The sequence below is a fragment of the Carassius gibelio genome, chromosome A23 (assembly GCF_023724105.1).
Source record: "Carassius gibelio isolate Cgi1373 ecotype wild population from Czech Republic chromosome A23, carGib1.2-hapl.c, whole genome shotgun sequence".
NCBI classification, from domain to species: Eukaryota; Metazoa; Chordata; class Actinopteri; order Cypriniformes; family Cyprinidae; genus Carassius; species Carassius gibelio.
In genome coordinates, this window is record NC_068393.1 from 5187501 (window position 1) to 5201892 (window position 14392).

At 38.3% G+C, this 14392-nt stretch overlaps 1 protein-coding gene across 8 annotated transcripts in view; it reads left to right on the plus strand.

The window, feature by feature from the left end:
* The window catches only part of LOC127945068 (utrophin), a 192443-nt gene that overhangs the window by 124778 nt on the left and 53273 nt on the right, over window positions 1-14392 (plus strand). For all 8 annotated transcript variants that reach the window (XM_052541605.1, XM_052541606.1, XM_052541611.1 and 5 more), the window contains 5 exons: window positions 5296-5425; window positions 7727-7995; window positions 8700-8846; window positions 10723-10801; window positions 13429-13489. In XM_052541605.1, coding sequence (XP_052397565.1) covers window positions 5296-5425; window positions 7727-7995; window positions 8700-8846; window positions 10723-10801; window positions 13429-13489 — 686 coding nt within the window. The remainder of the gene's footprint in view (window positions 1-5295; window positions 5426-7726; window positions 7996-8699; window positions 8847-10722; window positions 10802-13428; window positions 13490-14392) is intronic.

Below are 14392 nucleotides of genomic sequence, written 5' to 3' on the forward strand. Positions count from 1 at the left end.
TCTTACCTGATGCTGATATTACAATAGCCGGTATTAACATTTTATGCGATCTTGTTCTTGATTTTATTATTTGTATTATTTTTTTATTATTATTTATTTGCCGCTAATTCACGTTGGCCAAAACACACAAGGAAACGCGTTGTGAAATAAAATATCACCGGCAATCACAGACATTCGCATTCGGACGGGATTAGTTTTCTCAGAGGATCACTGAGTTTGCTGAAAAACAGTAGGTAATTTGCTCTGGAATTATCACAGAGGTTGTGTGAGAAAAACACAGACGTGGCAGATTCGGACGGGATTAAAATCACCAGGTACGTCTGTGAAACGCAGATTTCTCTAACGACCCCCTTTAAACTAGTCCCGTCCGAATAGGGCTTAAGGCTTGAAACTACAAGGAGCTTCATAGAAAAATCATTTGAATCTGCTTTCACAAGTGGTCAATTAGTTTTCAAGTTTTCAAGCTCTGAATTTCTCTCATCCTTGCGTCTCAGTACTAGTGTTTATTATCAATCATACGTCTACTTATCCAATAGTAGAGCCTTCTTTATTGCTGCTATAATTAAAACTATCAGTCCTGAGAGTGGGAAAGTGTGTGGTATTCTCTGTTGTACTGATAAAAGGTGTAATGCTCCAGTGTGGTCTACTGATAAAGCTTCTGACTGTTACAAAGACACTATTTTTATCAACATTTCATTAGGATAATTTGTACAAAAATTAAAATTGTCATCATATGACCATACACTCGCATTAAGGATTATTAGGAACACCATACTAATACTGTGTTTGACCCCCTTTCGCCTTAAGAACTGCCTTAATTCTACGTGGCATTGATTCAACAAGGTGCTGAAAGCATTCTTTAGAAATGTTGGCGCAAATTGATAGGATAGCATCTCACAGTTGATGGAGATTTGTGAGACGCACCTCCAGGGCACGAAGCTCCCGTTCCACCACATCCCAAAGATGCTCTATTGGGTTGAGATCATTTTAGTACAGTGAACTCATTGTCATGTTCAAGAAACCAATCTGAAATGATTCAAGCTTTGTGACATGGTGCATTATCCTGCTGGAAGTAGCCATCAGAGGATGGGTACATGGTGGTCATAAAGGGATGGACATGGTCAGAAAATGCATACCTCGGTTGTAAATAGTGGTTATTTCAGTCAAAGTTGCTCTTCTATCAGCTTGAATCAGTCGGCAAATTCTCCTCTGACCTCTAGCATCAACAAGGCATTTTCGCCCACAGGACTGTTGGATACTTAATGTTTTTCCCTTTTCACACCATTCTCTGTAAACCCTAGAAATGGTTGTGCGTGAAAATCCCAGTAACTGAGCAGATTGTGAAATACTGAGACCGCACCAACATCCACGTCACGCTCAAAATTGCTTAAATCACCTTTCTTTCCCATTCTGACATTCAGTTTAGAGTTCAGGAGATTGTCTTGACCAGGAACACACCCATAAATGCATTGAAGCAACTGCCTTGTGATTGGTTGATTAGATAATTGCATTAATGAGAAATTGAACAGATGTTCCTAACAATCCTTTAGGTGAGTGTATATCATTTAAAAAAGAAATGTAGCCAGATGTCCGCAACTGATTTTTTCATCAGTGATCAGAAAGGACAGAAAAGCATTATAAAAGTAGTCCATAAGTCCTCTGAAATTATGAAATATTAATATAGCAATTTTTTCATGGAGCTCTTATATAAGCAGGATCATGCTGCATTAGTCTCATCACTGTAAGGTTTTTTTTAGTCCAGGCACCCAGAAAAGAGATAATGACCTTAAAAAGCTGGAAACTGGCTCAGCGCTGTTCAATACTGGTGACGTCTGTGATTTATTCTGATCATTTGGCTTGTGAATGCTCAAAGTGTCAAATATGAGACTGATTAAAGCCCCCCGAGCCTCAAACTTTTCTCTGACCTGAGACGATGAAAGAACGACCTCACTAAAACTAATAAAATCACTCTGAAGATCATCTTATGAAAGAAGAAATGAAAGACACTTAAGTGTCCAGTCCCGTCGCCTGACGTGAAGTGACCTGTACGTTTTTATGTGTGTGAAATGCTGACAGTGCTGCTCTACTGATCATCTTTGAGACATCAGTTATGAAACCCTGTCAGATTGCTGCTCAGGTATTGATTTCAATTTACACTGTTTTAAATGGATAGGAAGGGAGTTATCTGATATTTTAGGTCTTGGACAATTACAGCATCATTGCAAATGCATCCGTCTTTCAACATTTGATTTGAGGCCCTTTGGCCTCTCTCTGCTTCTGGTGTATCATTGTTACATGATGTGTGCACGGACACCAAAGGGACCTGCTTGTGTAAAAAAATGATTTCCCGTCATCCTCTATGGCAGCACAAGAGCAGTAATATACAGACAACAGTGTCAGTTACGTACCTAATACTTGTCTGTGGGCTTGTATTTATTTTTGCTGCAGCGCTAAAAGCTTTCTGCTTTGTGCAAAAAATAACAACAAAATTGTTTTAACCCTTTCATACATGGTGTCCACTAGAGTAGACCGATGTTTGGAAACCATTTTGAACCAATTAGGTGTTTGTGCTCACGTATGCTACTGATTTTAAGAGTTTTAAATAAAAGTTGGCAATTTTTTAAAATAATAAAATGAGTTTCAAACATAGAATAGTATTTTTTTTTTTCAAATGTCCTTTCTATTGTTGTTGTGATTTAATGTTCCAAGTCTTCTAATGCAAAAGTGTCTAAAAGCCACATCTGTCAAAAATGAGATCAAGATACAGAGTGAATGCATTCTGCATCAAATAATTAAACTTCAAACCAGCTAAATCCCAGCTTCAGCCCATTCAGAAGTACGAAACTTAGATAGAAACCCATGCACAGCCCAGGTGTCTGATAAAGAGGCTCATTTTGATGAAAAACGAAAACAATGAGTTCTATCGAATCACTTTTTATACCATTGTTGCATGGTTTGCAGTGCAGTGGACAGATAAGGAACTCCCTCAAAATAAAATATACTGAAGAAAAAAAGATATTGGCATGATTTTCTCACTTGTTTAAAAGTAAAAACAAACATTAAAAATACAAATTCATGCATGAAATAATTCGCAGTATAAAACTTTTATATAAACTTCTCACAAGACTTGAAATGTAGCGCTGAGGTCATTATTGTTGTTGTGATGCTTGTGTGTTGCTATAGCGATAAGTGGCACTTTGGCACCACTCCAGCATCTTCGACCTGAGCCTCGGTCTGGCAAAGGCAGAGGCTGCTACAACTGACAGACAATACCCAAAAAAACAGCCTCAAGGGTGTTTCGGCTGGAGCCGAGCCATTAGAGCTTGTTTGGGAGTCTTTTAAACGTGTTGGGGATGTGTGGAGCAGTTTGCCATTTGGTGGTTTTGAATGGTCTTTCACTCCAGACACACAGAGGTTATTCATTATGACTGTGAATGCCGTGCTGTTGTGTTCGGCTGTTTGTGTCTGTCAGAAGTGCTTTAAGAGCTCAGGAAGAGCACTGATGATAGTTTGCTGCTTTTTGGCTTTAAAAGCGGAAACAGTCATTATCTTCGTGAAAGAGAGAGATGGAAGAGCTCTCTGATTTTTTGCCACTGAAGGTGAAGGTTGTTTACTAAAGCATGTTTCAGCTACAAGAGGCTTCTTAAAGGTATAGTTCACCCAAAAATAACAATTGTCACGATTATTCACTCTCAAGACACAAATGAAGACATTTTTAATGAAACCGAAAGTAATTCTGTTCCTTTAATTAAAGGCAGCAACCAAAACTTTCAAGATTCAAAAAGTTCATGAAGACATCATCAAAGTGATCCATATGAATAAGGCTGTTTGGTCTTCTGAAGACACACAATCACTTTGTTGGAGACATTTAGCATGCATTTGTGAATAAATCAGCTTTGAGGTTTATTTGTTGTCATATTTTATTAGAAATAAGAATATTTAGTTGGAAAAGGACTTTTATTTTGTGATTGATAGGGCCAAGATGGAGGCAAGACCATATATACGATCAGGGCAAACAGTGTTCAGCCACGTCCAATGGATTATCTTATATATTGGATATTCAATGCTGTCAGGACTGTAGCTAAACACAAAAAAATGTAGGGGATCTAAACTAGTTTACATCCTTATCCTAGTTGACATCAGAGTAGTAGAGCAGTGCAGTCTATCCATCGCTGTGTATCATCCAGCAAGCTGCACACATACACACACTTCATGTTTGACCTCATGCAGTATGTGTCTCTTTCTCCATCTTACTCTAGTCTTCATGTTTTTAATATCGCTCCTTAACGTCTCTATAATGCTGTTTAATGGAGCACTCCTCTTCCTCTCCGTCCTCATCACGGGCCTCTAATGTGTGGCTGGTTTACTGTAGCAGGATGTAATTAAAAGGCTTATCACTTCCTCCGGCTCAGTTTAACGACCGTTTCAGAAGTGTGGAGGGTGCCGTGACCCTGCTCTCCAGTCGAGCCTGAGGGGCCCAACTATCAGAGGAATGGTAATCCAGTGTTCCTCTCCACTGAGATTTGGCTGTTCATTTAATTGTGTTTGTGTCTGGCTGTGCAGAAGCCCTGTGCTGCCTGAAGGCAGGAGTTACGTTTTGTCTGAGTGAGAGGATGGCTATTAGTTTGGCTAATTTGCGTGCGACCCTGCGGAAATGCTTCGTTTGACCTCAGAGATTGTGTTTGCAATTGCACTTCAGTGTCCGTTTTATATGTGCACCCTATCAGTCTTTCACTGCCCTCATTCTCACCTTTTCTTCATCTCTTTGTTTTTCATTTTGCTCCCACTGATCTCCTGCACACACACACACACACACACACACACACACACACACACACAAACACACACACTCTTAAATAGTGTTGACTTACATAAACAATGAACATATACTGTCAGATAATGACGGACCGTGGCTGATTAATATAAAATAATGAAAATAATTAAATTGATTAAATCTGTCAGTCTGTCTGTGTATCTGTCCGTATGTCTCTCTCTCTCTCTCTGTCCATCCACCCATCCGTCTGTATCTCTTTCTGTCTTATCAATTTATGTCGTTTGGTCTGTCTATCCTTCCATCCATCCATTTTTGTATTTTTATTTATCAGTTTTTCTATCTAGTCCATCCATCCATCCATCCATTTTTGTATTTTTATTTATCAATTTTTCTATCTAGTCCATCCATGCATCCATCTGTCTATCTTTTTATTTATCTCTGTTAACTGGTTGACTGTTTTCTTAATGATAATTGTGAATGATTGACAGGTCGTGATGTGATGTTGATGGATGTGTTTTCAGGCTCTGCGGGCGGAGCTTAAGGAGCGTGAGCATTTCGTTCTCAGCACATTGGATCAGGCACACATGTTTCTAGCCGACCAGCCAATCGAAGGACCGGAAGAGCCACGCAAGAACCTGCAACCCAAAACCGGTGAGAGCCCATTATTTCCAGGCCAGTATGAGAACATTAAACACACACACACACACATCATCATCATCCAGACCAGCAGAGTTTATTTTGACAGGGATGCTCTTTGATGTAAGAGACTCTGTTAAGTCGGACACCTCCTGTCAACACGCTCTTAACTGCAGTAACCGATGTCTGGAAAGTTCCTCTGCTCTCTGGACACTTCTGCTGGGACTCCCTTGAAAAGCTAGTTTAGGACGAACGTCAGATACAAAGAGAGCTGCTTGTGAAGTGTATGTGCATACGCATGTGCATGCATTTCAGCGGGCGTTTGGAAGGAGTGTGCGAATGCCCAGTGAAAGCGGGTTAATTGGCAGATCAGAGACTGCAGGATATTTCCACTTTTCAGAGTCCTGAAGCTCAATGTTTTCTGTCTTTCAAAAAACACCAAACTCATCTAGAGCGGAAAGTGTTTGCTAAGGCAAGCAGAACTATTACTGCTGCCTGTCCTGAGGCTTAGTGACTGAAACAAACCTTAAACTCTAAGTTTGAAACATTTGTGCGTAACTCGTCCTGAACTGTTTGAGCTACATACATGAAGGACATCTCAAATTATGTGGCCGTTTGAGGAGAGGTGTACTGCAACTCCAAATATATATATATATATGTACAGTTAATTCAGTTTTTTTTTTACTTCTGTGTTAATGAGGCGATGCTAATGTTTTTCCCCATTCCTTTGTGATTAATCATCATAAATCATAACAAACTGTTATGAAAAACCCATTTAATCTAAAAAAAACAAAAGTGACTCTTTATATCACAATTCTGACTTTTTTTCTCAGAAGTGTGAGATATAAACTCATAATTGCGTGTTATAGACAGAATTGTGCGATATAAACATGCAATTCTGAGAAATAAAGTCAGAACTGTAATTGTAATAAAATAGCATTTTTTATTTCACCAAATTGGACCTCATAACATGCAGATGTGAGTTTATATCTCACAGTTCTGAGAAAAGAAGTCAGAATTGTGAGATTTAAGTACACAATTGCAAGAAAAAAGTCATACATTTGAGATTTACATAGTTTTATTATTGTATTTTTTATTAATTGGTGGAAATGGGCTTCCATAATAATAAATATGTAATAAAATATTTTATGTAATATTTCTGCATTCATATTATTTATATTATATTTTTATTCATTTTATGTTTTTATATTATTTATATAGCAGCTTACCCAGATGAAATCATACACCACTAATGTTCACGCAGTGAATGCGTGTTTTCCAAATTGAACTGTATGTTTTAAAATGCAAAGCAATCTGTTCCAGCGCTCGTCATCAAATGAGCATAAACAAGCCGCTGCCACACTTTCATTTCATTCAACCCCTGGATCTTAATTTAATTTCAGACCTTTCCAGAAATGCATGAATGCATTTGAATTGTAAATTGATTCTCACTCGGCTGAAACAGAAATATAAAGATGAAAGATATAGGTGAGTGTTTGCCGAACGGAGAAACCAGTCCTGCCATTTGTGACGGTGACATTAGCTAAAATGTCTTCTCACGTCCTCAGAAAGCCTGGAAGCTGAATGAAGGAGCAGATGTTAATGCTGTAGACATGCCCTAGGCTCTTTCTATAAATTGCCCAAACATCTGCCTCCTGTCGTCTGTAAACCTCTCTCTATTTAGCTCATTAGTTGAGTGGACTCATTAGTAAACACTTTCTTAGGTGACCGTGAACCGGTCATGTTCTCTGAACGAGGTCAGGTGCAATGTGGAGAACTTCAAGACAAGTTGTAGTTGTGTTAATGAATGCAAGATGCACAAAAACCGACTGTTTGTAAATCTATACATTTATTTTAGAAAATAAATGTGCTTGCTCTCCTCACAAATCAGCTGTCTCTTGTTTTTCACTGACAGTTATGTTAGGGATTTTCACTGTAAGTCATCTGTCCTTGTACTCAATCAGCCTGAGACCACATTGTTCAGACAGTTTTAGACTGTCTGAAATTTTTGGTGTGGATCCAAATCCAACAGCCATCTTTTTAAACAGTTTGATGCCTAAACCAACCAAACTAAAGAAGAAAACATGGTTCTGAATGAAATGCATGGAAAGTGAGCCAGGTGTGAGGAAGCCGTAGGTTGTGTGTGTTTGTTCTCAGACGTGACATCACAGAACTAGAAACATCCCAATAACAGGAAGTCTTGTTGACTCCTGAATTTATCTTTTTTCACAAAAGCTTCCAAAATGAATTTAACTGAGGTCAACTGAAGTGAAGTCGTGATTTAAATGGAGTGTTTCCGTCTGTGGTATTTCGTAGAGCTGAGCCCGGAGGAGAAGGCCCAGCAGGTGGCTAAAGCGATCCGAAAGCAGACTGCAGAGGTGGGCGAGCGCTGGGAGAGGCTCATGGGACACGCGGGCACCTGGCGAGAGCAGGTGGACAGAGCACTAGATAAACTCCAAGATCTCCAGAGCTCCATGGACCAACTGGACCTGCGTCTAGCCCAGGCCGAGGAGCTCAAAGCTGCATGGCAACCGGTGGGAGACCTTCTCATAGATTCCCTACAGGATCACATCGAGAAAACAACGGTGAGCTTAAAACTAGTCACGAGTGTCACCATTATTACATCTAAAATTTGACAATTCTGTCATCAGCTACACCTAAATATAATGTAAAAAACTTTACATTTCGATTTGTATCATGAAAAACACTATACAAATAAATGTGAATTGAATTGAATTGAATTGACTCACCTCCATTTAATTCCACACCTGTATGTCTGACTTCTTCTGTGGAGCATAAAGTAAGATGTTCATCAGGATGCTTTTCAATACCAGAATAATAGTGGTTGTCAGGCTCCAAAAATGACAAAAAAGCACCCTTAAAGATAACAAAATTGTGTCCTGTTTGGAGTATGATGTTTTATTTCCAGTGTATGCACAAGAGCTATGTGAACATCCAGTCTAGCATCTCATTCTTAACTCATTCCACAGTAGAACCATAATCCTTTGGGTTTTGAAGAACGCAAGGGAGGGCAAATAGTGACAGAATTTCCATTTTTGTGTGATCTTTTCCTTTAAGGATTATTCTAGTTAATCATTTTCCTGCCTGAAGCTATTTTGATAGTTTTATCCCACGATGAGGCTGTTACACCTTTCACACACAGCATGAGTCACTGCCAGACTCTTCGGCTGATGATTTATTTAAGTTTGTGTTTGGGCGATATGCAGAGATAAAGGCGGTAATGTGATTTATTTATCCCGCTCCGTGTGTGTGTATGTGTGTGTTTCAGGCGTTTCGTGATGAGATCGAGCCTCTGAAACAGGATGTCCGGGCAGTGAATGATCTGGCAGGTCAGCTGACCCCACTGGACGTCCAGCTGTCCTCCACCACCAGCCGTCAGTTAGACAACCTCAACATGCGCTGGAAACTACTGCAGGTCCTTTCCTGTTATTTCCCTTTCCCTTTTCCTCTGTTCCCTGTTACTTTGCTTTTCTCTGTTGTTTTTCTTTTCCCTTTTCCTGTCCTCCACCTTCCTTTCATGCAGGCGCTCTTCATATTACTTTTCTTTTTCATTTTACCATTTCCTTTGCTTTCCTTTCCTTATTCTTTTTTTCTTCCTTGCATTTCCTTCTCCTCCTTTTCTTTTCCTTTCAAGAAGTTCATCTCCATACTCCTCTTCTTTTGATTATCCTTTATTTTTTTCCATTCATTTTCTTTACAAATTCTTCATTTTCCTGTTCATTTAAAATATATTGTCATATCTTTTTTCCTTTTTTCTTTATTTTTTCTTTTACTTTTTATTTGCTTATTTTTCCTCTTCCTTTCATTTCCTTCCTTGTTGTAGTTCTATTTCTATTCTTTTTCCATTTCCTTTGTCCCTTCATTTCCTCCTCCTTTCGTTTAATTCTTTATTTTGGTATTTGGTATTTTTGGTATTTTTTCAGATTTGGTATCTGTTTACGTTTCCTTTTCAGTTTCCTTTTTCCTTTCCTTTCCCATCTCCTATTCTTTTTCCTTTCTCTTTCATTTCGCCTCCTTTCTTTTCATGTTCATTTTTGTTCATTTCCTTTTCTCTCCTTTTATATTTCCTTTCCTATCCTTTTCTGTTCATGTTGGTATTTCCATTTCCTTTCCTTTCCTTAACTTTCCTTACATTCCCTGCCCTGTCGGTATTTCCTATTCTATCCATTTCCCCTTTCCTTTCCTTTCCTTTCCTTTCCTTTCCTTTCCTTTCCTTTCCTTTCCTTTCCTTTCCTTTCCTTTCCTTTCCTTGCCTTGCCTTGCCTTGCCTTGCCTTGCCTTGCCTTGCCTTGCCTTGCCTTCCTGTTCATGTCGGTATTTCCTATTCTATCCATTTCCTCTTTCATTTCCTTTCCTTTCCTTCCCTTCCCTTCCTTCCGGTTCATGTCGGTATTTCCTATTCTATCCATTTCCTCTTTCATTTCCTTTCCTTTCCTTCCCTTCCCTTCCTTCCGGTTCATGTCGGTATTTCCTATTCTATCCATTTCCTCTTTCCTTTCCTTTCCTTTCGTTTCCTCTCCTCCCCTCCCTTTCCTTCCCTTCCTTCCTATTCATGTCGGTATTTCCTATTCTATCCATTTCCTCTTTCATTTCCTTTCCTTTCCTTCCCTTCCCTTCCTTCCGGTTCATGTCGGTATTTCCTATTCTATCCATTTCCTCTTTCCTTTCCTTTCCTTTCGTTTCCTCTCCTCCCCTCCCTTTCCTTCCCTTCCTTCCTATTCATGTCGGTATTTCCTATTCTATCCATTTCCTCTTTCATTTCCTTTCCTTTCCTTCCCTTCCCTTCCTTCCTATTCATGTCGGTATTTCCTATTCTATCCATTTCCTCTTTCCTTTCCTTTCCTTCCCTTCCCTTCTTTCCTGTTCATGTCAGTATTTCCTATTCTATCCATTTCCTCTTTCCTTTCCTTTCCTTTTGTTTTGTTTCCTCTCCTCCCCTCCCTTTCCTTCCCTTCCTTCCTATTCATGTCGGTATTTCCTATTCTATCCATTTCCTCTTTCCATTCGTTTCCTTTCCTCCCCTCCCTTTCCTTCCCTTCCTTCCTGTTCATGTCGGTATTTCCTATTCTATCCATTTCCTCTTGCCTTGCCTTTCCTTTCCTTTCCTCTCCATTTCCTTTCCTTTCCCTCCCCCGTCCTCTCAATGCAGAAAGACCAAGTCTGAGTGTGTCTGTTCATTACTGTCTGTCATACGCTGAGATTTGTGCCGTGCTGTTTTCAAGCCTGTTTGTCATATTACATTTAGCAGCCAACCTAACTTTCTGTCTCTTGCTGTCTCTGTCTCTCTCCAGGCGGCTGTAGAGGAAAGGTTGAAGCTCTTACAGGAAGCACACAGGGATTTTGGACCCTCCTCTCAACATTTCTTATCCAGTGAGTCACAAAACCCACATTAAAACAGTACAAAGCACATGAATAAATTTTCACTATCATGTCAGCTTTATTTCACTGGTCTCCAGCGCAGTTGCTTATTTGCTAAGGTAAACATTGCTATACCTTCCTCTCCTGAAAGCTTAGACTAGCGTCAACTTCCAATGGTTAGTGCTAGTTTGGAGCTGGTCTAGTCCACAGCAAAAACCAGCAGATAGTGATGTTGGTTGGCCAATGAAATTTTGCTGGTTAAACTAGTTAAGAAGTCTTGTGGGAAGCTCACCAATATCTAAAACATAACATACTCTGGTTTCATATTTTGCTTTTCAGATGCTTATACTTCTACTTTATATGATTAGACATTTGATCAAACTTGTAACCAAGGGTATTAAAGTGCAAAGCTTATCCTGCACCATTTGACATAATTGATATTATACTTTCATTAATCAAGCACTTTGTTTAACAAATGTCTGATGTTACTTTACTAAGAGACTTTCATCTTACTTACATATTTATGTTTTGTCAACATTTTTCAGTTGTTACCCTACTTTTTTTAATCTTCAGTGTTTTTACAATATTCACAGATATAATTGCTTGTGTAGAGTGTTTACAGAGGCAGTGTTGTATTCACAGAGACTTGCCGATTGATTTTTAACGAGGGGACAAAAATAATATGATTTTAATTGGCACACGTTTAAACTCACAGACAAACAATAGCTCTCAGCCATGAAAACTGAAGCAGCCACAGTCAGATACTGTATAAAATCAGACACCACAGCACACACAGATTTTGTGTTTAATAGTTCAGAAGTTAATTATCCACTATTTCTGTTTTAGTGGACTGTCAAGAGCAGTCATTAACACACACATTTGTTTTATTTGATCAGTTTTAAGTATTTTTGGGGCCTGGAGAAGTTTTTTAATGCCCTGACATCTGTGCTTTTTTCAGTTGCTTATAAACATCTAAATGTCTAAAATCTAATATCACTGTAATCAGCACAAACTTGGCTATAATAATATGTGAGCAGCATGTATGTACATGATTGTGTTTTTGAGATTTTTTTTTTTTTTGAATAAGGCCATAAAACACTTACAGAACATTGGTTCCTGGGACTTTTGAGGACTGGAGCTTGTAGCCTAGAATTTTTCTTTCTAAATTATGTGAAAATCATCTTGTTTACTCACTATATATAGTTATTTAAAATTTTCTAAGACACTTTTTGTGTGTAGAAGTCATATGCGAGTAGACATCAACTATCATGAAAATCATTGTGATTTACACCAGAGAAGACAAAGGCCCGCATAATGAGCTGCATAATGAGCCTTTCAGCCTGTTCATCCTTTTTTTCTGAGGAAATCCAAATCTCAAATCTTGAGGTAATCCACATTACATGTTTCTGGGGTGAATTATGTCTTATTCCAGTCATCGTGAAGCAAACAGTAAGATAAAAACTTGATAAACAGTCTCTCTGTGTTGTCTTCTGTTGTGTGGTCGTATTCAAGCCGTGTGCTTCAGTGAAACAATAGAATCTGAATAGAGCGTTCAGCACGGGGGCGTGGTCGCATTAGAAGATAATGAAGGGCGACGTGAAAAACGGACATCGCGTTGTTTTCATATGGATTACTTTATCTCAGAATATTTGTTTTCGGCAGCACTTGTTTAGTTTAAAAGCAGACAGGCTTTCTATAGATATGTCTCTCATGTCTCTTCATTGAGTATTCACGGAGTTACAGTTCATTTTAATGACGTGTTTGTAAATGAAGATCAGCGCAGAGAAAGGCTGCAGACAGCACACCTTGTTTGTTATCTTTATTTTATAAGTGCACAAAGTTCTGTTGTTATGTCTGTATACAAAAAAGTAGACCCTTTACAGATTCGATTGATGTATTGCTCTTATCTGTACGATCAAAACTGAAAGTGTAATTTAAGTTCTTTTAGAAGTTATCAGGAGAAAATGACTCATAACGTGTATACGCGTTAATCGACTCCAAAGGGTTAATGTTTCCTTTATTGGCAATCCAAAAATGCCAATTATGTTGAATGTAATAACAAGATGTAACAATAACATTACAGTAAACAAACTATTGTCTCACACCCCATACCTACTTTTGCCTTTTTTTTCTTAGTTTTTCCTTCACAAAATGTTGACAGCAAAAATGAGGTCACAGTTGTTTGTTTTTTTTTTTTTTTCGTTTTTTTCTCCTTTGAACGTTGTGTTACCTTCCTTCCTTTTTTCTCATCCATGCCTGTGCTGGAAGTAACTCTGCAGTTTGAGGTGTCGATCCATAGAGTTCAGTGAGTTGTTTAATGCTGACGTGAGACACGTGAAAAGCTCTTTCCTTAAGACCATCACTCAGAACTTTGAGTTCTTTGAAGTTGTAACATCCTGAATCCCATGGCATTCGCTGTGAAAGTCGTGTTTGGTACAGTAAATTCTGCTGAGTGTGCAGTTGTGTGATATATATCCAGTGTGGACCTGAGGAACGATACTTCAGTGTCTGGAGAAATTAAAAGCATGAGAATCCACTAATATGAGAGTGATGTTGTTAATTAATGCTTCATTTACCAACAGCATCGTGATCAGACCCCTGATCTCCACTCTAATCAATCTTTAATTATGTGTCCGCAGCTTCGGTGCAGTTGCCCTGGCAGAGAGCAGTGTCCCAGAATAAAGTGCCCTACTACATCAAGTAAGTGCTCCCTCAGACATAGCCGCACATCTGTTTTCATGTGGACTGATCTCTTAAGGGGACATTCACTTTAGAGCTGTTGGAGCAGAACCGAGGTGTTTTGACACCAGTGAATTTGACACCAAAATCTGTTTACTGGACATAGTTACTACATCAAACCACACCAGAATTTGGTTATGTATGTGTGTGTGTGTGTGTGTGTGTGTGTGTGTGCGTGTGTGTATATATATATATATATATATATATATATATATATATATATATATATATATATATATATATATGAAGAGTTTGTTTCTAAAACACGATAAACACCATTTTTAAAACATCAAATTGAAAAGGCAATATTATATATTACGCAAAATGCAATATCCGCTCAACCAATCACAGCGCACTATTCCACACATTGTAAACAGTAACTGACAAGCTACGCAATACTCTGTAAGATTAGTATTTACCTAGTTCATAGGCTGTCATATGTGGATCAACTTACTTTGTTGTGTATTTTCAACAAATAACTTTTATATCGATCCAATGGATTTACTGCATTTTGGGGAAAAACTTTAAGTTTTTATAATAAATCTTTCAAAACCTGGATTTTATTTTTTCCTGTTATTATATCCTTTAGATGCTATGTGAAAATAGTGGGTTTCATCTCTTCACTGTCTTGGTAAAGAAGAAAAACTCTTTGTTGAATAGGAGGTTTATTTCAAACTTTAATTTGTATTTCCAACAGTTATTTAAAATAAAATGAATTTACTGTCAATTTTTGATCAGTTTAGTGCATCCTTGCTGAAAAAACTAATTGATAATAATAATAAAAATATAAAAAACTGAAAAAAAAAACACAATAAAACAAAGTGTGAAAGCAGCAGTAAACATTTCTTGGCCTGAACCAGGACC